This window comes from Salvia hispanica, chromosome 3, assembly GCF_029641045.1.
Source record: "Salvia hispanica isolate PSC_SH4W2 chromosome 3, Shi_PSC_v1, whole genome shotgun sequence".
Lineage (NCBI taxonomy): Eukaryota > Viridiplantae > Streptophyta > Magnoliopsida > Lamiales > Lamiaceae > Salvia > Salvia hispanica.
The window spans coordinates 37,586,586-37,611,324 of NC_142694.1; the positions used below are offsets into that span (position 1 = coordinate 37,586,586).

Consider the following 24,739-nt stretch of genomic DNA (forward strand, 5'->3'; position numbering starts at 1 on the left):
AGATTTTAAAATTTTGGATAATGCTTTGATTTGTTCTAGTAATTAGTTTACTCTTCATTTAACTTTACTTGATCTTGGCTCTGACAAAATTATTTTTCGATGGGAGTTATATTTTTTCAAATTCATATTCGTTGAAAGAAGGAATTTTTATATATCACTGCAATAATTTGTTTTAATGATAGAGACTTTTGTAAAATCATTTACGCAATATTATAGGAATAGAAAAAATGTTGTGTTTGTCATTGAGCTAATTAAGATCTTGTTTCCAACATTGAAAAGTATTAAAATATTCGTACTAAGCGTGCCACAATGCCAGCCATGAATCGTTCAATTCTTGTCATGTCTTATCGATCGACATTTGTCAATTTTAGATAATAGTAGTAAAAGAGAAACAAGAAATGAATTCATTGATATTTATTGCTGCTTTTCTGTCTCCAATCTCCATCGAGCTTATAAGTATGTTTTACCCTCAAAATATCGTTGCAAGTATTTGAATTATGTTTTATTTCTGGGTTTCTTAGTCAGTTTGATACGAATACTTCAAGTGAATAAATCAGTTTAATCAAAGCAAAAGAAAAAATAATCCATATCGGTTGTCAAATTAATTCATGGACGAATTATGACTCATTGTTCGATTAATTGTTGAAAAAAAAAATCCAAATTTTTTGGATACACGAGTTAACTTGGCCTGCCTAACCGAATCCAATGTTAGTTCACGTGTAAGTTCCTGATGACAAAAAAATAACTACAAATGTTAGTTCTCTAATATACTCTCTCCATTTATGAAAAAATATTCTCATTTTACCATTTTAATAAAATAATCTTATTTCTAAAAATGGAAAAAATTTCTCTCATATTTTACCTATTTTTCCTTAATCCACTTTTTTGTCATTTTCTTTCTTACTTCACCCACTTTATTTTCCTTTCTTCTTCTCTCTTGTTTTGCCAATTTTTCAATAAAACCCGTATCGTATATAAATGAGATTATTTTCTGTGAACGGATCGGAGGGAGTATTTTGTGCTACTATTACAAAGTTTCAATGGCTGTAAAAAAAAGTATAAAATGAATGAATATTTGTGCATTAATAGTTCAATAGCACGTGTATGCAATAGAAAATGACAAAGTTCTCAACAATGGACTACATAATTTATTCACGACACAATAAAAAATCAATCTTGCGAAGCAACAAAAAATTAAAACGTAGGAAATGGACAACGGTTGCTGTATACTATAATATATAATATAACCAGTTGGAATTGGAATGAAAATATAGATTTTCTACAGTGGATAATCATAACTAATATTTATCTGTAAATGGACATATTAGCATTGACAGATAAATATTAGTTATGATTATCCAATCAATTTAAATGATGCTAATATTTTCTAATCTTCACTTTTAAATGATGTTACCCAATCAATTTAAATATAAATGCTCTTAGCTAGCAAAAATTATTTTGTAAAAGTATTTAGATTTGTGGCTACTCTAAAACTGTTTATGAATATAAAACTTAATATTTGGTTTTTTATTTTATTAAAACTGATCTTATTGATGTCATTTTCATGCATCTACGAGTTATTAAATAACATTGAACTCAGTCTAATAAATGAAAAAGGTATAATTAAATCGTAATAAAAACAAGTTGTGGTCCTACTAGCTTAATTAACAATCGCTATATAATCAAAATTCGAGAATGTGCGATTTCGTCGGGTATTCAACCATCATGTTGACACTATCTTGATTCTTGATAGATTAAATCCAAGTGTATAAAATATCTAGATAAGTTAATTTTGCAATTTCTCACTTCAAATTGGATTATTAAAATATAGCTACATACAAACTATAAATAGGAGTATTAATTAACTATCATTACATATTTAGAAAAATATCGAACTCGTCCTTAAATCATGGTAATATCAAATTATGTGTTCGTGGGAAATTGGTCGAGTAATTTGGAATTTAATTTTTAATCGTTGTTAACTACTATCACATTATATTCTTAATTATTTCTATTTTATCATAAATGCGTAGAACTAGAACTATACTATAATAAGGGTATGTTGAAATTATTTCAAAATTTTTTGAGTTCATCTTTTGACTTCGCCAGATGCGCCAAGATAAAATTATACTTCCTCAGTCTCAATAAATATGAAACGTTTGCTTTTCGGCACAAGATTTTATGTAGTGTTATTTTGTGAGTTAAAGAAGAGAGAGTAAAGTAAGAGAGAGGGAAAAATAGAGATAAAATTATTTCTATTTTAAGAAACGTTTCATTTTTATTGGGATAATCCAAAAAGGAAAACGTTTTATTTCTAGTGGGACAGAGGGAGTACTAGTATTTATTTTTGCAAATATCACTTTAAATACATTACTACTCTTTAATAAAAAATATTTATTTCGAATGTCAGTATTTTATCTAAATCTGCGATTATATTACGGATTTTACTTCAATTTATCATGAAATTGCCAATATTAGGAATTTATGAGAACTATTAAGAAAATATTATAACATATGGGTTGCATCGTTTAAAAATAATAGTAATATCGAAAAATAAGTAACATCATGATTCGGTCCATGTCCCTGGGAACTGAAATTCTGATGGCTAAACAAAAGAAATTGCTAAAACTGGTACGTCACAACTTTTATGATCATAAAAAGCACATTTAAGGAAAAGGTCTAAAACCCTCAACCAATAAAAATAATTAATGATGCTATATTAATGAAACAAAAGTAAATTTCTTTTAATAAGTAACGATGCCAGAGGATTAGAAGAAAAGTTGTGTACTTGTTTGCTCCAGAAGTAGTCTCAAATTGATAAAAGGAGAAAAAAAGTGGTCACAGTGAATTAAATGCCTATCTATATTAATAATGAAGTGTTTTACTGGCTTTATGTATTATTGTTTCCATAATTTATTAGAGGTGTGTAGCTGCGAAACGTCTACTACTTAATTGGTTGTAAGAAAATTCATAACTATGAATCTATGATTCAATCACTACATACTACTAATACTATTACTACTATGTGCTAATGTAATCATTTTTATGTTCATCTAAATTAAAACAACACTTCAATTCCCCCTAGTGTACTAACCATAATTAGTTTTTTTTTTCCATCATTTTTTTTCCATTTTAGTTTTTTCTATATTGAATGAGCTTTTTCCCATCTCTTTTTTGGCTAACAAATGTAAAAGAGATACACTCCATGAGCACAACAAATAACCGCTAAGTAATCATTTAATTAATATCAATTTATTCTAGAGTTTGCATTTTATCACTGCCCATCTTATAATATCCACATGAATCTTTATCAATTTTGAATGTATAGACATAGAGAGAATCTTTATCAATTAAGGGTTAAATCATTTGTAATTAAAATGAATTCATTAGTTTGAAGTTACGTTTGATATGTTACCATATATAAGTAGTAATTAAATTAAAATTTAATTTATAAACAACATATTTGTTTCCGTAGACCGTCACCAAAACTAAACGGCTTCGCCCTACCATATTCATTATGTAGGGCATCCATTTCATCACTTAGGCTTAAATCAGCAACAATATCCGCTCATTACATCCACACAAGTTTTTATTCAAGGAAATGCAATTTCTCTACTCTTTTTGAACTATAACATTATTTATAAAATTACATTTTTTGCAATTACACTCTTAGTCACATGCTACTAAGTAATAACTTAGTTTTGGTAGTGGAAATTCCAAATAGGAGATAGAGAGAAAATATGAGAAAGAAAGAAGCAAAATGGTGGACTATGTTATCAAAAAAAGTTTATGAACGGACAAGATTGTAAAAAAGAAGACTTCTAATTATAAACACAAAGAGTATAATATTTATAATTTTGTAAGGAAAGTGTGTGATTGTGTAGCCCTTAAACAATGTTATTTTATTGATGACAACAACATATAAAGCTTCCATTACTGAAGATTTTTATGTGTCGCAGACAATTTCTACCAGGAATTAACTCTTATTATTAATATGTGAAATCTCACAAATTTTTTTTACCAAATATACACTTTTAATTCATAAGAACTGTTTAATAATTGCATACACAGTAGTATATTATTTATTTTTGTATAGATCCGAATCAGCTTAAATAAATTCATCTCCAAAACGTTCTATCAATCGCTAGTTCATGTGACATAATTGGCTTGTCATTTCTTGTGTAGGGTCAATAAAATTAATAACATATAATGACCCGATTGACTAGAGACTTTTTTTTACAAAATTAAAAATCTCTTCTTGGTAAGAGACTTTTTATTTATTTTTTATTTTTTTTATCAATTCTCACTTAAGTGTGAATTGCCTTTCTTTAATTTATTAGAATATATGGTCTTATTTATGAACAAGTTTTGTTATTGTAGGAAGTATTTTAATTCTCTGTAATATTTAATCAGTTCAGGAATAAGCATATGTATCTTGTTTCTTTAAAAAACAAAATTAAAGGGAGTCAAACTTAATATAGTGCATTGAATTAATTATTTAGCTAGGCTATAGGGTTTATTCATCTCTAGATTGGAGAAAGTGGTCAACCCATCTTCTATATTCTCTCCTAATCAATCTAAGCTAATTTGCTTGGACCATATTAATTTCCTTTGTATTATCTCAAATTTTATTCTTGTTAGGTAATCGATCGAGCCATGGGGCAAGCTTACATTATTAATTAAACTTATAAAGATTATTCATGTTACATACATTAACTTATTTGGTCCTCTTTTTATTTTCCACACCAAATTTCGGTTTACAAAATACATAAATATAACAATAAATTATAGAGTAGTGCCATCAACATGCCACGTTGGCGTTAATGTGGGACAATGATTAAGTTCATGTATTTTGTTGCTCCTTTTAGGAATGAAAAACTAAACAGACAGTTACACACTAACTAATTAAAATTTATTCAATTAAAATAAATAATGAGAATTAATCACTAATTAGTGAAAACTAGTAGCTAGTGTGAAGTGTGAACGGCCACATAGAATATTTGTCTTGCAATATCACAACTTATAAAATATCGATGATATCTGCACAAGTCTGTTTCGAACCATATCTAAATCGGATCCAATCCAAATTCAACTCATGATCCAAACTCAAGGCCTATTTTATAAAGATGATATAACATTAATAATGAATAAAAATGTGATTGGTGTGTCAGTGTAAGTGACTATGGTTGTGTAGGTAAGCATTGTTATAAATAACAATAATTATTATTATGAATAAAAGTTATTATTATATATATTGTGATTTATTGATATTTATTGTACATAAAAGAGACCCTCACCGTGGACAATTGCAAAAATTGAAATTTCAACATTTTAAATATAAATTTTAATATTTGTGGGATGAAGTTGAATTGATCAATTTTTGTGATTTAAAATGTAAATTAACCATTAATAAAACGAAACAAAATAAATAAAAAAATTAAACAGCATGGTCCAAATAACGGGTCCAAAGCAATAATGATGCCAATTAGTCATTGAAACTACCTCCTTAGTCCTCCACACAAATGTTTACCAAAATAATATGCACATTAGTCCGATCCCATGCATCTTAATTAAAATACAATTGTAAAGTAACTCCTTTTTCTAAATATTAAATTATAAAGAGAGATGAAATTATTGGAGCTATAATGTCTAGCTCTTCCCTACTCCTGCAATTTCTTACCTTTTAAAAACAAAATTAATAATGATTTTCTATTTAACTCGTGCTAACCTCCAACCTGTTGGTGATTGGAAGAAAAATATTTTACCAACTAAATTGCATTTTATCATTAATTTCTTATCGCATTTACCTCTAAACGATTTACATTTTGAACCGGATCTTCAATTATAAGCTTTTTAGATGACATGAAGTAAATGGAGATTTTGTGATCTTTTTATCTCTTGATGTAATGCATCCCTACTCATTATAGCGATTATAAATGAGGGATTTATTCATTATATTTTGTGTTTCATTGAAAGGGTAAATGTGATAAAGGTGTCGATAAAGAATTAAGTTTGTGGAAGTGAGATTGTTTGTCCGATTTCACAAAAAAGGCAAGCAGAGAGTAATTTGAATTTTGAAGCGGTTGGAGACTATCATTTTGGATTTATTAAATTATTTGATTTAAATGAATCCGCATGCTTGTGTAACAATCCACGTGGACTTAATATATGCATAATGCATGAACCATCTATATATCAAATTTAAATCGCCTTTCTATTGTATTGGGCAGTCACATCTTTAACTCGTAATACTATAAATATCAGTTTCTACATGTATAATATATTTGATCTATAGCCGCTTTAGGTATTATATTAAATAGATAGATATGCTTATATTTATGGATATAGATGGTGCATCAGCATAACGCATGCACATGCACGATTACTACATGAAGAAGTCTTTCGAGCATTCCTTCTTAAAATAATAAGTACATTTAGTCTTCGACTATGATTGCATTTCGGTTGCTATTATATGATTATTTATTTAATATTAAATTATGATATCATTTTAGTTAGAGGGGATATTATTACTTAATTTCATGTGATTATTCACTGTAATGAAGTCGTGGGATTCAGTTACATGAACCCAACATAATACATATTTAATAATGATATATTCTCCTCCGTCCTTTAAATTTTGTCACATTTTAATCTAGCATGAGTTTTAAGAAAGTATAATGAAAAGTGTGTTGAAAAAGTAATAAAACATGAGGGAGAATTAGTGGAATGTGAGGTCTATCATTAAAAATGGTAAAAAGTGAAATGTGACAAATTATAGGAGACGGACGAAAATGAAAATATATGACAAATTTTCAGGGACGGAGAAAGTAATTTATTAAGAGAGAAATTCATTTTTATGGATAACATTTCGTCGTGAATTAATTAACTTTTTACATTCAATGCGGTGTTTTCAGTTCTGTACAATTGAATATGAATGACAGATCGATAAAAATGCGTCTGTTTTGGCTCTTTGGCACGTGGATTAGAGGATGGTGTCCTCACTTCCCCTTCTCACCGGGGCAAATACTGGAGGAGTGGAACGTCATCAGAGAGTGGGAGGGTTGACACCTGGTTTGAAGGCTTGAGAAACACGCGAAATTGGTGGGCGCTGACTATTCTCCCTACCCGCTATCTTCTCTCAGGTCCTGTTGTTTGCCTTCTCTTTGTTAGTGGTGTGTCTTGCTTCCGATCGCTGCTTTTTCTTTCTGCCTCTGTTGTTTTGTACTTGTTGTGCTATTAGCTCTGTTGGCTTTTTCTTCCGTTTTTTTTATTCCGCATATGTCTTTTGTTGTTGTACTCTACCTCGCCTCTTTTGGGTGGTTTGAGATTTATTTATAAAAAAAAAATCACTGAAACTTAGTACTTCTACTTCCCAGCTCCATCTGTAATCACTACGCGAATTTTAAGTTATTCCAAAATTCTTTTCAAATTTGTGAACGTTTTTGTTATTTTTTTACTTTGGTGAATAACAACCGTGGATCATAGTCATAAAGATCTGTGATGCAGGTTATATTTTAGTTACCACGTGTAAAAGAAATCCATTATTTGCGATATTTGTGGGTGGAGATGTCCCATAAACATTATGTAAAGATAATATAGATAATGAATTCATATCGAATATAGCTAGCATGCATCTTCTTAGAGATGTGGACCACACAGTAATATTCCTTGTGACTAATAAAGTCTTAATATAACAATTTATGATTGGTTGGCGATGACATATTGCAGCGGCGATGCTTAGTTCCTCAAGAAGAATGCCATTAAGATTTAAACTTTAGGGCAGCAAAGGGAGAATCCTTGAAAAGGTTAAAACATACAAACACACACATAATATTCCAAACAAAAAATTAGGTTTAATTGCCAAACCACATGGGAAGCTTCACGTGGTAACCAAAATATTCTCACCAACTTATTCATTATGGAGTAGCTATTAACTCTACGTAAATGGAATTGTCACTCTATGCTTTGAAGTTCGAAACAAAAATAGTTTTGTGTGGAGTAAAAACTTTATGAATTACTTAAAATATTGTTAGGAACGAAGAATTTCAGAGAGTTTTTCACTAAGGGTGGGTTGGTGCGGTATATATGTCGTACCAAAACTATCACATAGTATACCATATCGAAAAATCGATATTAATAAAAATCATTCTTTTACTTTATCAAAATTTGGTATAACCAATTTTGGTACCATTATTGTACATCTTCCTTGTATGCCATACCGAAATTTTACTGCATGCCGCAGCATTTCAGTACGCAATACCGCTATATTAAAATAATAATACATTTACACTAATATTTTAATATTAATAAAAATTGGATTAGTCCACTTGGAAAGTCTTGTTACAATATGAACTTAGTTAAGCAATTACTAGCAAACACTCCCAACGATCAGTAAAGATCCTATAGATTGTTATGAGAAATGTGGATCATCTTAGCATAAAAAATATTGCAAGCGTGAAGCGACAACAATTTTTAAAAAATTTTATTGCTAATTCTTGGTTCAGTTAGGAGATTTAAATTTAATTTCAGACCATTCTATTTCAAAAACAATTGCAATTGCAATTCTACATATATAGTAGTACTACGTAACATACGGTTGGACACCCCTCTCCGAAATGGTGATAAGAAGATGAGGATTTCTGTGTTTTATATCATATCTTGATCGATCTGGAACATATGGAATAAAATGATTTATCAAAGGTTTGAGATGAACTGGGACTCTGGCAGATCGAAAAGAGAAGACTCTTTTGGCAACTTACGTTGTGGAGTACAAGTGGGTGTCCAGACCTCCCCCACAATGGATATGCCGATCGATCAAGTGAATGATTTCAGGTTTTGGAGTGAAGATTGATAATACCAAGTTTGTGGTGTCGTTGTAGATGTTTATTTGGCTCTTTGGGTGTTTAGTGTTAGCTTGTATTTTGTTGTTTGAATGAAGTGTTGATATTCTCTTCTGTTTTTATTTTTTGTGATATGATTTTTGACTGCTTGTCGTGAACAATTCGTTGCTTGCTGGCTCGAGCCTTTTTTTATGAAGTCTTTAAAAAGTAAAGTGATAAATTTAACATAATTGTATATATGATTTTTCCTTTTTCAAAATTTGAAGAAATTATGAAAATTAAAATTTAAAAAAGAGAAATAAATTAATTAGAGAATTTGAGAAAAATGAAATTTTTTGAAATAAAGGAAAAAAACTTACTATAATTTATATTCTAATCTAATTGAATATTACCAAAAATCTAGTAATTAAAGGAAAATATCAGATATGAAATAATTTAGTGATCCTTTTATAATAATAATAATAATAATAATAATAATAATAATAATAATAATAATAATAATAATAATAATAATAATAATAATAATAATAATAAGGGTCCTATTCTAATGCTTTTAGCACCCTAATCCAAAATCAAGACTAAATCTCCACCCTTGGATTTTAAAATGAGTGGATGAGATTAAAGCTCACAAAATCTCAATAAATAGTAGACAAAATATCAACAAAAGGGTAATATCGTCATTATGTTATCATATGATAATTTTCGTGAGTGTTTTTTTATATCAACATTGTGTATTACAAATATCAACAATATGACATTGGAATATCAACACATTTTTATTGAGATTGGACATGCATAATATTGAGATTTTGCCTACAATATATTGAGATTTTTTGTTGCATTTGTTGAAAATAGCTGCTTATCAACATGTACGAAAATTGAAATATAATTTATCAAATTTCATCACCCGAACATCGTCGGAACATATGCAATTGAGATCTCGTTGGAATCTTTATTAAATTATCTTTAATTTGATATATTTTTTGCGAAAAAATAATTTAAACTGAGAGAGTTACGTAAATTTAAAGATTTGAGATGATTTTAAGGAGAGAGAAAGTAGTTAGTTATAATTACTACATATAGAATTTGACATTAATACCCTTTTAATTTAATTAATAATTATTTAAATTTAAAATATATTACATTTGGTCTCAATTTGGGATTGGTAATTAGTTAGCAATTGATTACATCCCATAATAATAATAATTTGAGATTGGTAATTAGTTAGCAATTGATTACATCCCATAATAATAATATTCATACTGGACATACATGGAGGCTGGAGCCACTATCAAGTGAATTTTTTATTATACAAATAATATCGTTAAATCTTCGCTACTGCATGAACCATAGTTTAAATTAGTATCACACAAAAAATATATGAAAAATATTATTTTAAATTTTCAATCTCAAAATTTGGAGTATATATATAGGTCATAAAGATTTCTGCATTCGTTTCCTCATACACGTATAATTTTTTTAAAAAAAGGAGTTGCATATATGAATTGCTTTATGAGTGTGCCAAAATTCATTTTAATTATCTACTACACAATCTACACACACAGTAGTTGCTGCATATTCTCAACGACCTAATTAAATAGTGTTACTGAATAACTACTTAATGTAATTAAATTTATAAGTAATAAGTTTACATAGCTAGAGCGCCTAGCTAGCTAGCTAGATATCAAATGTTTTCTACTCCTTAAACAATATTGAGAAACTAATTAATTGTTACCTAAGGTGTGTTACCTGACTGCCAACACATATTTATGACATTCATAAAGCAATTTTATAAGAACTCATGTATATGTCAATTTTATAACAACTCATGTATATGTTTATTTCAAGAGGTTCACATTCTTGAATTACATGGGATTTTAAGTGGAATAGTTAAGTACGATAAAGTAGAGTGAGGAGAGAGCAGAGAGGAATTTATCTTCAAATATGAAAGTGGTCATCTTGAGTTCTGAGACAAACAAAAACGAAAAAGTGGACATGTTGAGTGGGACGGAGGGAGTATATTAGTTGTGTTGTCAAATTAGTTAACAATTTCAAATTTTATTATGATCTTAGCTAGGTTACGTTTTGAAATGCGTTACAGTGGCAAACCATGTTTTAATTTTATTACACAGACTAATTTATCGATCATACTCATATTTATTTCCCCTTTGCATTATTGTAAAACGACATTACTTAAAACGACATTTCTTAATTTGTCTACCAACATTAATAATTAATCTTAAAATAAGTGATTGCATTCCTGTTTATCTTTTGAATTGCATAAAAAATAGTGCTACATTCTGACATACTTTCTTCGTTGGAAACTATTAGAAGTGTTTATACAATGTCAAATCAAAAGTTTATTTAATTTAAATGTTCAAATGTTCAATAATAAATTTTTAAGAGGCTAGTCATTATTGAATACTGACATATAGTCGGAATGTGAGAAAAAATGCCAAAAATAATTACACGAAGAACTTTTATTCTTAAGTGTATAACAATTCAATAATAAGTTTAATTTGAAGAAAATTTTACCAAAAATACGAAAGTCAACTAACTGTTAATTGACACTATCCCAATCATAAATGGATTTCAGCTAACAATTTGGATAAAATAAATTTTGCTAAGGATTTAAGTTGTTAGTTTTTTTTCACTTTATTAATACCTAGTTTCATAAATAATTTTTAGATAAATTAGTTTAATTTTGTATACGAATACTTTTTCCTATTAATTAGCTCCTATCAATATAGAAAATAATTGTATGATTCGTTACCAGAAATTAAATCAATAAAGAAATACTTTAATTGGACATCTTCCTGAGGATAAAGTGTTAGTTTTATATTTTACTTTTCAAGGTATGATTATTTTGTTTTTATAAAAAAGAAACTCCTTCCGTCCCTCTGTAGTAGATACGTTTTTTTTCAGCACGGGATTTTAAGAAATTGCATTAAGCGAGTTAAGTAAATATAAAATAAAGCAGGAAAGGAAAAAAAATAGAGAGATAAAGAAAGAATAAAGTAAAAGAGAGTAAAATACTAGAAAAAATATATTTACATATTGCCAAAAAAAACATGACTCAAGAAAGAACCTAAAAAATAATACAACTAATCTACATATGGACATAGTACATATGGGATAATATTGGAAAGGAAAGCTAATAGATCAAAATTTTAAGTAAATTTAAAAAGTGAACTATATTTTTTATATATAAATTTTTGATTGATATCAAATACGTACCTGTAGTTAAAAAAAGTCTAAAAAGTGCTAAAATCCCTCTAGCAATATGAAATCAAAATTTATATATGGGCATGTTAATACTTTTAAAATTTGAGTACAATTTTGATACCAAGCCGAAATTTAAATATAAAATATACAGTTTCCTCAAATAAAAAATGAGGGGACCGATAAGGACCAAGCTAGAAACTGGGACTATGCCACTATGTGCGATATTCTATGTGATAGTAATATTTTAATCAGTATGGTTGATAAAATATATGGTAAGAACATATGATATAAATTATTGAAAATGGTTGACTTTTTTTATATACGTGAATTGACTGTCCAATTATTATGCTCTCATTCTATGTTTTATTATTATTATTTTTTAAATTTACACTCCACCAGTCTACTTAGTAATGGCAGACGACATAAATTTTAATATATAATTAATATAATAAGTTAGAGAAAATAATATTAAAATATTATTAGCTGAAAAGGGTTAAATAATTAAAAAGAAATAAAAGAGAGAAAAGTAATGTGTTATATCATCATATATGAAAAGAGACTAATTTTTTGGATGATATAAAATTAAATATGATTTCATACTGTAAAAATAGTTATTTTGATTGATGATTACATAATTGGGATAGATAAAATTTTTTATAGTTGTATGATGAATATCAATTTGCATTCATTATTAATTTATATTCTACAATAATATTTTAAAATAGTAAAATTGATAAATGGACGTGGATGATTGAAAATCAATTTGGGACACAATATCTCGTCCATTAACTTTAGACACGTTTACAATTGAGTGGGAAGACTACTTCATTAGTCTTGATATGTATCAACTAGTCGTACTGCGTTATTATTGAATGAGACCACTTCATAACTAATCTGGCATTCTCAATCACTCATTAACTTTCGTTTGTATTCACATAATAAACTACTTAGTGATAAAAATATGAACACATAAATTAAAAGAAAATATAGTTTCGACGAAAAAACTAACTCATAGTTGCTTATAATTCAGAAAATAAAACTTTCGTACTTTGTTACTCAAAATTTAAGTACATGAACCAAAAAATAACTAAACTATTTTTACATTAATTTTTAATTTAAAAAATCAAATAACAAAAATAAAAAATAAAACATTACAAAACAATGTCATTTTAATGACAATAGAGTTTCTCGTTATTTCGTTCCATTGAACTATACGCCAAATATGATAATTTACCTCAAAAGACTAGCATGTTACGAAAGAGAGTTTATTTAGATTATATACTCTACACCAATTACTCTTATGGCCAATGTGGGATATTGAGTTTGTACAATTGACCCTCTTAAGGGTCTGTCCTCATTGGTCATATTTGGTTACAACCAATGTGGTACATTGAGACCATAACAGTTGATCTCTCTTAATGGCTAACATGTCCTTGTTGGTCTCAATTGATTCTTTGTCAAACCACCACTCTGAGTTCTCATTGGTCACGACTACGTTGGTTACAAACTTACAATGGGTTCTTTGCTTGACTCCACTCCGAGTCGGCTCCCAAACATACTCGTTGGTCACAACTATCTTTTGCAAGACGCTACTATGAGTCAATTGGACTCTCAATAAAAGTACTCGTATTATGGACCAAATATGAAAACTTATTTCAAAATACTATCCTATTATAACAAGAATTCATTTTGCCTTATATTTATACCAATTATTCTCACGAGACATTTGAGTTCGTAACAAAATGACACACTGAAATCCGATTTTCTAATTGGATTTTGTGCCTTTCTGGTGTCATAATTCAAATGGTTAGTGATTATGATGTTCTCTTTTTCACATGGGCAATGCAATAGCTAAATTGATAATATACATTCATGAGAATGTGATTGGTGGATTGCCACGAATTGTTCTAATAAGATGTTGTGTAGACGTACACTTCTTATGTTTTTTTATGGAACTGTAATATTAATCGTCATGACAAAACGTACTTGAACAAAAGTGGCAATTAAGTAATTTACGTAGAGTTGGTGCCAAAAGCAATTGTCAAATAGTAGTATAGTACCCACTCGTTCAATGTTATTAACCGTCAACTACATTCATTTACATCTCTAAATAACTCAATTGGTTCGTTCAATCGACTTAATTTCATTATAAATTTGATCGACCCAATCATTTAACCCACTTTTGAAAACGAAATGAAAGTTTGCGATTAAAATTGATATCAATATTTGATAGATATAAGTAGATGCGCAGAAATGGATCGAATCAAATTTTTACTCCATTAATATGATTTGTTTGCTCAATATAATTTATGAAGATTTAAGAAATGGTTTTGGTAGGAAATTAAGGGTGAGTTTTAGTATATCCAAAAATAACTTCATACCCCTTGAATTTATTTTTATTTTTGTAGGTTTGAAGATTAGGTCCACTAAATTTAAATTGATCAGCAAGGTAGTTTGACAAATAAATAGAGCAAAAAAATGTGAATGGCTATAGCTAAATAATTCAATAATGAGTTGACAGGCTAGCTAGAGCTGGAGCTTGACAACCTGATTTATAATTAATATCTTGTTTAATTTTACCCCACATCAAAACATAAATTAAAAACAAAGTAAAAGTTAAAGTCATAAACTTCTATTTACTCCACCAAATAAAATTTTCATCCTCAAGAGTCCCATTGTTCTGTGTGTAAAAGCTATATATGGAATGATAAAAATATGCAATTTCACAATTCATATGTCGATTGTGTTACTAATGAAGTTTTAAACAAATATATTCTCATCTTTTGTTGATTTCCCTTTTTCTTCCACATAGTTTTCATATCATTCAATTCATATATATGTGCGTGAATTGAAAAACTCTTTTTGGGCCCAAGCCCAAACTTTTAGCAAGAACAGTGTTTTCTATATTGATTGGACCCTAACCCAACTTATTAGGATATTGCCGATAAAATATTTGGGCCTGCTTCAAACCTCTAAATTTTGTCATCCAATACGTTGACTTCATGGACTTGAAAAGCATACCAAATTGTTCGCTGTTGAAACTAGATATAAAATTATAACAATCTCGTATCAATCATTATATATTTCTGATGGACCATTTTTCCTATCACCAATTGATTTTTTGATTTTAAGATAGAACTCATGGACATTTCTATACAAACTAATTCGATTTTAAAATAATGTGATTCTATTTCTATACAAACTAATTCGATTTTAAAATAATGTGATTCTTTGGACACAACGATGGACCGTGTGAGCTATAATTAACTTTAAAATGGAGAGAGGGAGCTGGGAAAATGATGGGTCTGTTTAATTCGTTGAACGATAGATTCCACTTATATCTAGATAGATATATCATGTAAATCCAAGAAAAGAGAATCAAAATTGAGGTCCTCATTGAAACATGTAAAGCAAGTGGGTTGAATTGATTGAAGGGTCTCTCTCCAATTCACACAGCCATTGGCCCATTAGTGAAGGTATGGATGTCCATTACCTCTAAACACATTCAAATAAATAGTTGAAATTATATGTTGTCAACTGTTTATTGTCACTACATAGTAGTACTCCATAGTCATTTGGAATTGGTCTAATAATACGACATCTGTCGCCCCTTCTTATCCATCCCTCCTCAAATCTAATTCTTCCTTTTAATGATTTTGTCATTTTCAAATACTCCAACGCAACTTCTAAATCTACGTATTACTGACACGTATTACAACAGAACTAACTTCTAAAGCAACAAAGAAATCACACACTTATCTCAGAAAAATTAAGTACTATATTAAAATTGAAAATAAAAGATTAATATACTAAAAATAATGATGCATATGTATCTCAAAAATAGAATAACTAATCCAAAGATTAAACACATACTTAAGGGTAAGTCGGACTTGAACTTGTGATTATTTGGTTAAAAAATGAATGAATGAATGGAATGCCTACTTAACCACAGTTCTTATGTTGAGAACTAATTAGTAGTATTACTCCACTTATTTTCATATCCTTGTAATTAGTGCTTCAATAATTAATGTAGATTGTAGTAGAATATTGTAGACGTGGCACAATGGTAGTAGTACTGTTCCAAATTCAGTAGTTGACAGATGTTAAGATGAGATAACTATGAGTTTCCTATACAAATTGATTTGAGCATGCCACCTACCATCCATGGTTCATAGCATGACACATACAGGGTAGGACCAAAAAAGAAGTTTCTATAATCTCGCACACTTTTTGGACAGCATAATACGAGAGAAGTGAGTAAAGATGAAGAGAGAAGCTCAAGAATCACACATGAAGTCCATGATAACCACACTTTTTGGCCAGGATTAAGTATACTATTTACTTATTAGTCTGTTTTTGAAAATTCAATATGGAGTTCAATATTTACTAATACAAGTTACACTATCATTTATCTCTTTTTTTATTAATTAATTATATATTAAAATTCGTATCAGAAAAATATTCATATTTTTTATGGACAAAGTTATATATTCTATGCCAAATTTCATAGGTGTTTGAAATAATACTACTATGTAACTATAACGTGGTCACTGGTCAGTCACATTGATAATAGTTTAGCAAATAACTTTAGAAGATATTCCATATATTTTTCAAATGACTTTTAATCTTTATTTTTTTTATATTATTTGCATTCATATAACATTAATTTTGACTAATCCCAGTATATCATTGACCGCACACAAAAGATGGACAACTCACGAGATTTTTATGCATTCCATGCAAATTTTGTTACGGAATTGGCCTTCTATTCTCTGCTATAATATCGTCTAGCCGCCGTTACGACATACGTGTAAATTTTAAAAAAATTAGAAATGGAATGTCATTTTTATTATTGATAGCGATATGCCGACAAAACAAAAACTAAACTTTAGAAATACACATGTGTTATTGATAATGATATGCCCACAAAATCAAAATCAAAATGTAACTTCTACTCCTTGAAAGAAGAAAAGTGAATTCAAATCTATCCATCCATTAGTCGTTATAAAAAACTTATAATATGCGACATTTATTTTAATCAATAAAATTATAATATAGAAGAAGAAATAATTGAAATATTAGTTAATAAAAAGTAGACATAAAGTGAAATTTATAAAATGTAGGTGTGCTATACACTTTTTCCCCTCAAATAATTGATATCAAAACTTTGACGTGCGTAAACGTTATTCCATAAACTTTCCACTCAATCTTTTATTTTTTATTTTCTTATCCTGTTAAATTTGTTTCTAGAGATATCCCCATGGATCCCCAACTGCTAGAAAGTGTGCATATACTATCTTGGGCTAGAAAAGTGTCAATATGTGGTTCATTTTATTAATTTAATTGCATTATAGTAGTAGAAGTAGTATATTTATCTAGAAAAAACTAAAGATAGTGGTATTTTGTTGACCAAATATCCACGTGGCCATCCTTATACATTAATACAAATAAATATTTGTCACCCCCACCAGATTTTTCTTATAGTAATATTGAAGAAAGTTGTTGTTCTCCTGAGTCCTCATGACTCCGACGTTGAGCTCTCAAGGTCTAGTGTTGGCCACCGCCATGGCCGTCTCCGCTGGCACGGTCGTCCTCTTCGATCTCCTCCGAGGAAAGTACTTCCCTCCCATCTCCCAAATTCATCAAAACCAACTCCTCAAATCTTGCTTGTCTTCAGGTATACACAAACAAATCTGACTTAATTTGTTTCTTTAAGGTTGGTTTGTATTAAATTAAAATTATACTAGTACTTAATTTGCAATTTGGTGTGACAGGAGGAAGCAAGAAGAATAAAATGAAGAAGAAGAAAGTGAAATTTGCAGAGGATGTGAAGGAACCCAAGGGGAATGGGGAATTGTACAGAAAAGCAGGGAGAAAAAGGTCGGAAATTCAGAGAAATTGGTGTGGAAATGAGTTGAAGAAAATGCCTGCGAATCATGCTGCTCTGTATAATGGGATTTTGAAGCAGAGGATGGGCTGTTCCTATTGATCACTTCATTTTTTTTTAGTTTCAGGAAAAATCAGTGTAAATATATTGATCACTATCTTTGATTTTGTGTGAATATGACCATACCAACAATTTCCTGGCCTTAATTTCAATTCCACGCATGACCAAAAATCATACTACTACTATTTGCATAGTGGCCCTTCAGATTTCCACATATTTTATTGTTGTTAGTGATGTTTTTTTATTGTGTTTTATTTTAGATTTTTGGAATTGAAGTGATACTGCGTAGAAACATCCTAAAAACATGAAAAATACAATAGATCAGTCTGGAAATCAACATTGATATTCGTGATCGAATTTAAAGCGGACCAATTGAAAGAAAGATAATGGCAGTCGTATATTATAAAAATAAAAATAAAATAGGGTTCACATATTTGAAGTTATTTTGGCCATAATCTCTTTTTAGTTGCAATTACTAATTCAGGATGAAGATTAAGATAAGTGTGATCTTTATGGTGCGTGACATTCTTAATTAAGGAATGTCACCCCCTACTCGGAGTAAAAATTTCATAATCCTTCCATACTAAGTTGGCATAGTGAAAATTTCATGATCCTTGCATACTAAATTGGCATAGTGACTTCATATACCTTACCAATAATAACTTGACAAATAGCAATATATAAGCCCCTCATGCCACATCAATTAAACACAAATTCATTAAAACTAATTGCACAAATTAGATATCCACTAATTTTAGAAAGTAACATTATATTACAACTATTAAATATAAAAATTGCCATATAGAGTAGGCGTGTAATATACTACTAGTACATGTATATATGTACATTGACCTCTTAACATAATAGGATTGATATTTTACATATAAAAAAGTTTCATGTCAAGAAAAAAAAAATTATTCCTTGATAGTATTAGCTTGAGATTTTATTAATTGGTGAGAATTATTTTTATTTTATATTTATATAAATACCAAAATTTTATACAAATAAAAATTATGACTATAATATTAATACTTTTGTTATCACACTCTTAAGTTATCGTCATAATTTATATTTGTAAATTATTTTTGTATATATATAAATATAAAATAAGAAAAAAAAAGTCTCTTTAATACAATTTTAAAATAGTACTGTCAAAGATTAGTGTTATAATATGATTAATTTTTTATGCGAAATATAGTACTACTATAATACTAAGGAAGTCAATGTAAATATATATTGTAGGAATAGTATATTGCACGTCTATTATATAATATAGAGTGAACTACAAAAATGGTCCCTAGACTATGGGTTTATCTCGCTCATAGTTTCTGGACTTTAAAAATATCGCCAGTAGTTCCTGGACTAAGGGTTTATTTCGAAATTGGTCCTTTTGGCTTTTTTGGTACGAAAATGCCCTTTTGGGGGGTTTTAAGGGTTTTGGGCAATTTGGTCTTTTTACACTTTTAACATTTTAAATCTGATATTATTTCAGTTATGTACTAAATTTGATATTATTTCAAAATTATCATTCTTCTTCCATTTTGTCATCCTTCACTTTGTTTTTTTATTTCAATATTATATTTAATTTTATAAAATTAAATTTTAAATTTTGAATTTTAAATATCAATAAAATTTTTAATTAAACTATTAATTCATGGACACTATAAATATTGATTAAAACTATTAATTTTTGTTATTTAATATAATATTCAGCTGAATTGAAGAAGTACACACAAATAATATTAATCATGATGGAAAAATAAAAGCTATTCTATTTAGCATTCGTTCGGTTGTTATAATTGCTTGTGATTGAATATTATGAAGTTGACTAAAAATTTTATATAGGAGTATTTTTGTTGAAAATTACTAGTAAATTTTGATTGTTTTCAAATTAATAAACAAAAATTATATTAGTCTTACATTAGATGCATATTTATTTCAGAATAAATCGTGTTATATGATATATTTATGATTAAAGCTATTAAATATTGATTAAAACTATGTCGTTGTCATATTGATTAAATATTATACAGTTTCAAATATTGATTATGACTATTAATTTTTTTTATTTAATAATTTTTGTAATTAAAAAAATTTATTGATATTTAAAAATTAAAATTTAAAATTTTGTCAAATTAAATCTAATATTGAAATAAAGAAACAAAGTGAAGATGACAAAAGGGAAAAAGAATGATAATTTTGAAATAATATCAAATTTAGTACATAACTGAAATAATACCATATTTAAAATGTTAAAAGTGTAAAAAGACCAAATTGCTCAAACCCCTCAAAAGGGCATTTTCGTACTAAAAAAAGCCAAAAGGACCAATTTCGAGATAAACTCTTAGTCCAGGGACTACTGACGATATTTTTAAAGTCCAGGGACTATGAGCGAGATAAATCATAGTCCATGGACCATTTTTATAGTTCACTCTGTAATATAATCCATATTTTATGCTACTTCCCAATCTCAGTGGATATCTATTTTGTGCAATTAATTTTATTAGATTGATATTTAATTGATGTGGCATGAGTGGCTTATTTATTGCCATTTGTCAAGTAATTATTGTTGAGGTACACCAAATCACTATGCCAACTTATGTCAACTTAGTATGGAAGGATCATAGAATTTTTACTCGACGTCATTCCTTTTTTCATTTTTTAACTAAAGAAGAACATCTCCAACTATTCATTTTTCACATTCACAGTTCACAATTCTTTTTTTTCCCCGCTTTCTAGGCTTATTATTAGGACTACAAAATATAATTCAAAAGAAAAAAGATTTAACTAAATATGAACTGAGATTAGTGTAAAATTCTGATTCTAACAGTAATTTCTATTTTTCTGCCTAATTTATGGAAACTTTGTAAACTCCTATAAAATTAGTTATCTATGTGTTAATATCATTATTTTCTAATGTTATCTTAGTGTAATCTTCTAATGTTTTCCCTAAAACAATACAGCATGAATGGAGAATTGCACTGAATTTGCTCACCAAACCATAACCTATCCAAATAATCCACCAACATGAAAATAATTAACATGATTATCCCCAATTTCTTTTTTATTTACATATTGCTAAAAATAGCAACCACCAGATATCCAGCTCCATACATAATAGGTAAGCTATGAAATTTCTCCTTTGTCGGAGAAGAAGCAATCTAACCACCAGAGCCGCGAGGCGAAGTGATCGATACCAGGAAGGGAATAATTTCAATGTAATTTCTTCTGTTTTTATCAATTATTTGTGCATAATGTTTCGGATAACTCAATTTCTTGTCCAATTTATGTATTTTTCTTTTGCCAGAAGCCAATCAGCAAATCCTTCCTGTCATCGACGCTTCTGCGCTTCTGATTGGTCTCTGCTTCGTATGGGGTAGGAAAATTTGCATTTTGCAATTTTTTTTTGGCAATTCGACATTTTCTGTTAATGTTTGTTTCTCAATCAATGGTTTTGGGGTTAGTTGTATAATTGTGTTTGTTTATGTTAATTTGAGTAACGATTAGAATTTATAGTAGTACTAGTACATCAATAATTCATCTAAATGCTTTTTTAGTAATATTACTTTCGTGTTGAGCATCTTAGTTGTATAATTCAAAACCTATCCATCCAACATGTTTGAATTCTGATGCAAATATCTATCTTGTTTTAAAATCATCAAATGCTAAGAGCCTTTAGATGATTCCTCTATCGAATCGCTGAAGTTTAAGGTTTGTACTGTTATGTTAAGCAATCCATCCAATGCTTTTCCCCTTTCTAGTTACTACTAGTTGGCTGATGTATCTTCTTCTTGTTGTCGTCTAGGCCAGATGAGTCAATTTTCTGCATTTGGTGTAGTGAATTGGAAACGAGCAACGGTTGTTTAATGAGCGGTTGAAAGAGCAGAATTAGAGATCCTACCGGGTGCCAAAAGCTGCTATATCAGTAGCTTTTGATCAGCCAGCACCTGTGAAATGAGATCTAGCACGGCCTCTGTTGGAAAGCGTATATCATCAAGAGATATGCCGACCCCGGAGTATGCAGATCAAGGTGTTGGCTGTTCAAAAGAAACAACTGAATTTGTAAATCATGGTCAGTTCATTGTTGGCATTTATGGTTATGCTTGAATTCTTGTAATTGTTCTAATGATTTATGTCACATTTGGCACTTTTATCGACTTATGGCCTAGACTGCTACACCCCCAAATCCCATTTTCATTGCTGACTATGAAAGACGAACTATTTTTATTTTTGTTACTCTATTGCCTGTGTTGCTTGAAAAATCAAGTATTCTTCCTATCATCTAGAAGAAGATGGATCCATCTCTTTATTTCTTTCATGTTTTCATGTCCCTATGTTACCAAAGAAGAAAGAAAATGTATCATCTTCGAAATTCGAATAATGAACTAAGTCATTTCATCTTTTTGCTGATATTTCAATGATAAATGGATTCTCATATGTATAAGCTTTTGGATATAGGTCTTATTCTCTGGAATGAGAGCAGAGAGCAATGGATAGGGGCCAAGAAGATAACCACTCGATCTCAATTGTTGCGAGCGTTCAAATTGAGGTAACGACCTCTCCTAGACTCTATATCATCGAGCAGACTACTGATGCGAACAGAAATCAAACAGCCCAAATGTTACAAAACTCTTATGTTCGGATAAATAATGAAACCTCTATTGTATACTTCATGATTAAGAAAATGAAACGAAATTTTCTTCTCACAAGATCTTGTTTCTACATGGACAGGAAGCTTCAGCTGTGCTGCGTGAATTCAAGCAAAGGCATGCATAGGATGCTTAAGAGCACAGAGCCGTTTCCCAGACCTGTCCCGCTAGGGGTACGTTTACACGCTTGTATATGGTTTTTCGTACGTGCAAGCAAGTAAGGTCCTGTGGCTGACTATTTAGATCGAAAACTTGACAGGAAATGGTGGATTTTCTGGTTAATGTATGGGATGGTGAAGGAATGTATGACATGTTCTAAGCAGGGGAGACACAGGTTTCTTTTGATGAGAGTGTAAATAGTGACCACAGTTCAAAATGTCTGATTTATTGACCATATTTTGTATCTTTAATCGGCTGTAGATATGATGTAGGAATAATGTAATTAAGGTGGTTGTATCATTTTTGTTGGCAATATTCAAAGCAACTTTGTCGCTCTTTTATTATTTTTAAATTTTCTAAGTTGTGATTATTGTGCATTTGGTGTAGGTTAGTTTATGTTCTTTAATTTGAAAATCTACTCTTTTTCAAAAGGTTTTGAAAGTGTTTATTAGCTTATTACCATAATTTCGATGTGGGGTGTCGCACGATTACGTGTACCGGAAAATTCCATTAAATCTACTCTCTCCCTGTCACGTTAGCAGCACTAAAAATCCACCTGCCACATCAGATTTAGGTCAGCCATAGGTCAGCCGCAATAAAAATAATTCAAAAATGACTACATTTACGGAATTAAAATTACGATTAAATTGCGGAATTAAATTTACGAGACATATACGGGAAAATTCATTAATTGCATTAAAAAAAATTACATTCATTTAAAAAAATAAATTACATAATAAAGAAAAAAAACTATCGCCGTGCAGTCTTCCGTGCCCACAACTCTTCAATTATATCCTTTTGGAGTTGAATATGAGCATCCACTTGGCGCATGTCGGCATATTCCTGGAGGCGGCCGACTTCATCGAGAGGTACCCCATGTCGTACGCTAGGGGTGGCCGTTCCGTGGCTTGGACCGGCTTCATCGTCATTGGCCCAACTAGTCAGTTATACGCCTTCGTCTTCGACGATCATGTTGTGCATGATAATGTAGGCGTGCATTATTTGGGAAACGCATTTGACATCCCACAAACGCGTTGGACCCTTAACTGCCGCCCATCGAGACTGGAGCACACCAAATGCGCGCTCCACGTCCTTGCGCGCCGACTCCTGTCGTTCCGCAAAGTAGGCTGATAAGGCTAATTTCATGCATCGGTTATATAGTGAAAAACATTACATTTTGCTGGGTCTAACACGGTTTCTAAGCCAGGTGTGTGACAGAATCGCTAGATCCAGGAGATGGTCTAGCGAATGAATGAAGTAGAAGTGAGCAGAATCTAAGGAAAAAGAAGGCTTGAAGAAGGGAGTCAATAGCTGAGGGCAACAAAGTCTATCTATACCTCGCTGGGCCCCACTTCAACGCCTATAAATAGAGGAGCATGCAACACACAAGATATCACTCTTTTTCGCTCACTCTTAGCTCACACACAACACACACTTGGGAAATGGGAGTTCTGGGGTAGTTTTCGGTTTCAAGGGGTCAATTCTTCAGAAAATTTCAGTCGTAACACCGTCCGCGTGAGGGCGAAGATACAATCTCTTTATTTTCACTTTGTTTTGCACTCTTTTCGTTCGAACTTCACTTTTGGAAGTCGATTTGGCTGTTGATGTTACTGATTATCTATGCACTTCTTTAGTTTTCGTATTATTTGTGTTATTTCAAGTTGATTTACGTTGATCCTGCTGTTGAGAGTTTTTATTTCAGCAAGTTACATGTTGATCTCTGTTTTTGTTGCTTTGGTGCTCGATCTGGGAATTTGGTTGTAGATCTGCGGTGTTGTTGTTGATCGGAGGTTGTTGGTTAAATCTGAAGTTATGAAATGTTTCTTTTGGCTGGAGTTTGTGTCGGACGCTTGGATCCGGAGTGGATTTAGCGTTCGAGGTTGGATTTGAACAGGGGAAGTCGAGTTATGCATGGATTT

General features: G+C 30.0%; 2 protein-coding genes across 5 annotated transcripts; both read left to right on the forward strand.

The window, feature by feature from the left end:
* The first annotated feature begins 17,530 nt into the window (after positions 1-17,530).
* LOC125215967 (uncharacterized) lies at positions 17,531-18,158 on the forward strand. The gene is made up of 2 exons (XM_048117554.2): positions 17,531-17,742; positions 17,840-18,158. Exons 1-2 carry the CDS (start codon positions 17,586-17,588, stop codon positions 18,052-18,054), a joined length of 372 nt encoding a protein of 123 aa, XP_047973511.1. The 5' UTR covers positions 17,531-17,585; the 3' UTR covers positions 18,055-18,158.
* Positions 18,159-21,046: 2,888 nt separating this feature from the next.
* LOC125211998 (uncharacterized) lies at positions 21,047-23,190 on the forward strand. 4 transcript variants are annotated; one of them, XM_048111995.2, is made up of 6 exons: positions 21,047-21,230; positions 21,320-21,388; positions 21,851-22,084; positions 22,471-22,561; positions 22,744-22,834; positions 22,921-23,190. In XM_048111995.2, exons 3-6 carry the CDS (start codon positions 21,967-21,969, stop codon positions 22,978-22,980), a joined length of 360 nt encoding a protein of 119 aa, XP_047967952.1. In that variant the 5' UTR covers positions 21,047-21,230; positions 21,320-21,388; positions 21,851-21,966; the 3' UTR covers positions 22,981-23,190. The 4 variants fall into 4 exon arrangements, with proteins under 4 accessions (XP_047967952.1, XP_047967955.1, XP_047967949.1 ...); XM_048111998.2 differs by having other exon boundaries at positions 21,323-21,388; XM_048111992.2 differs by having other exon boundaries at positions 21,050-21,230; positions 21,818-22,084.
* The last annotated feature ends 1,549 nt before the right edge of the window (positions 23,191-24,739 follow it).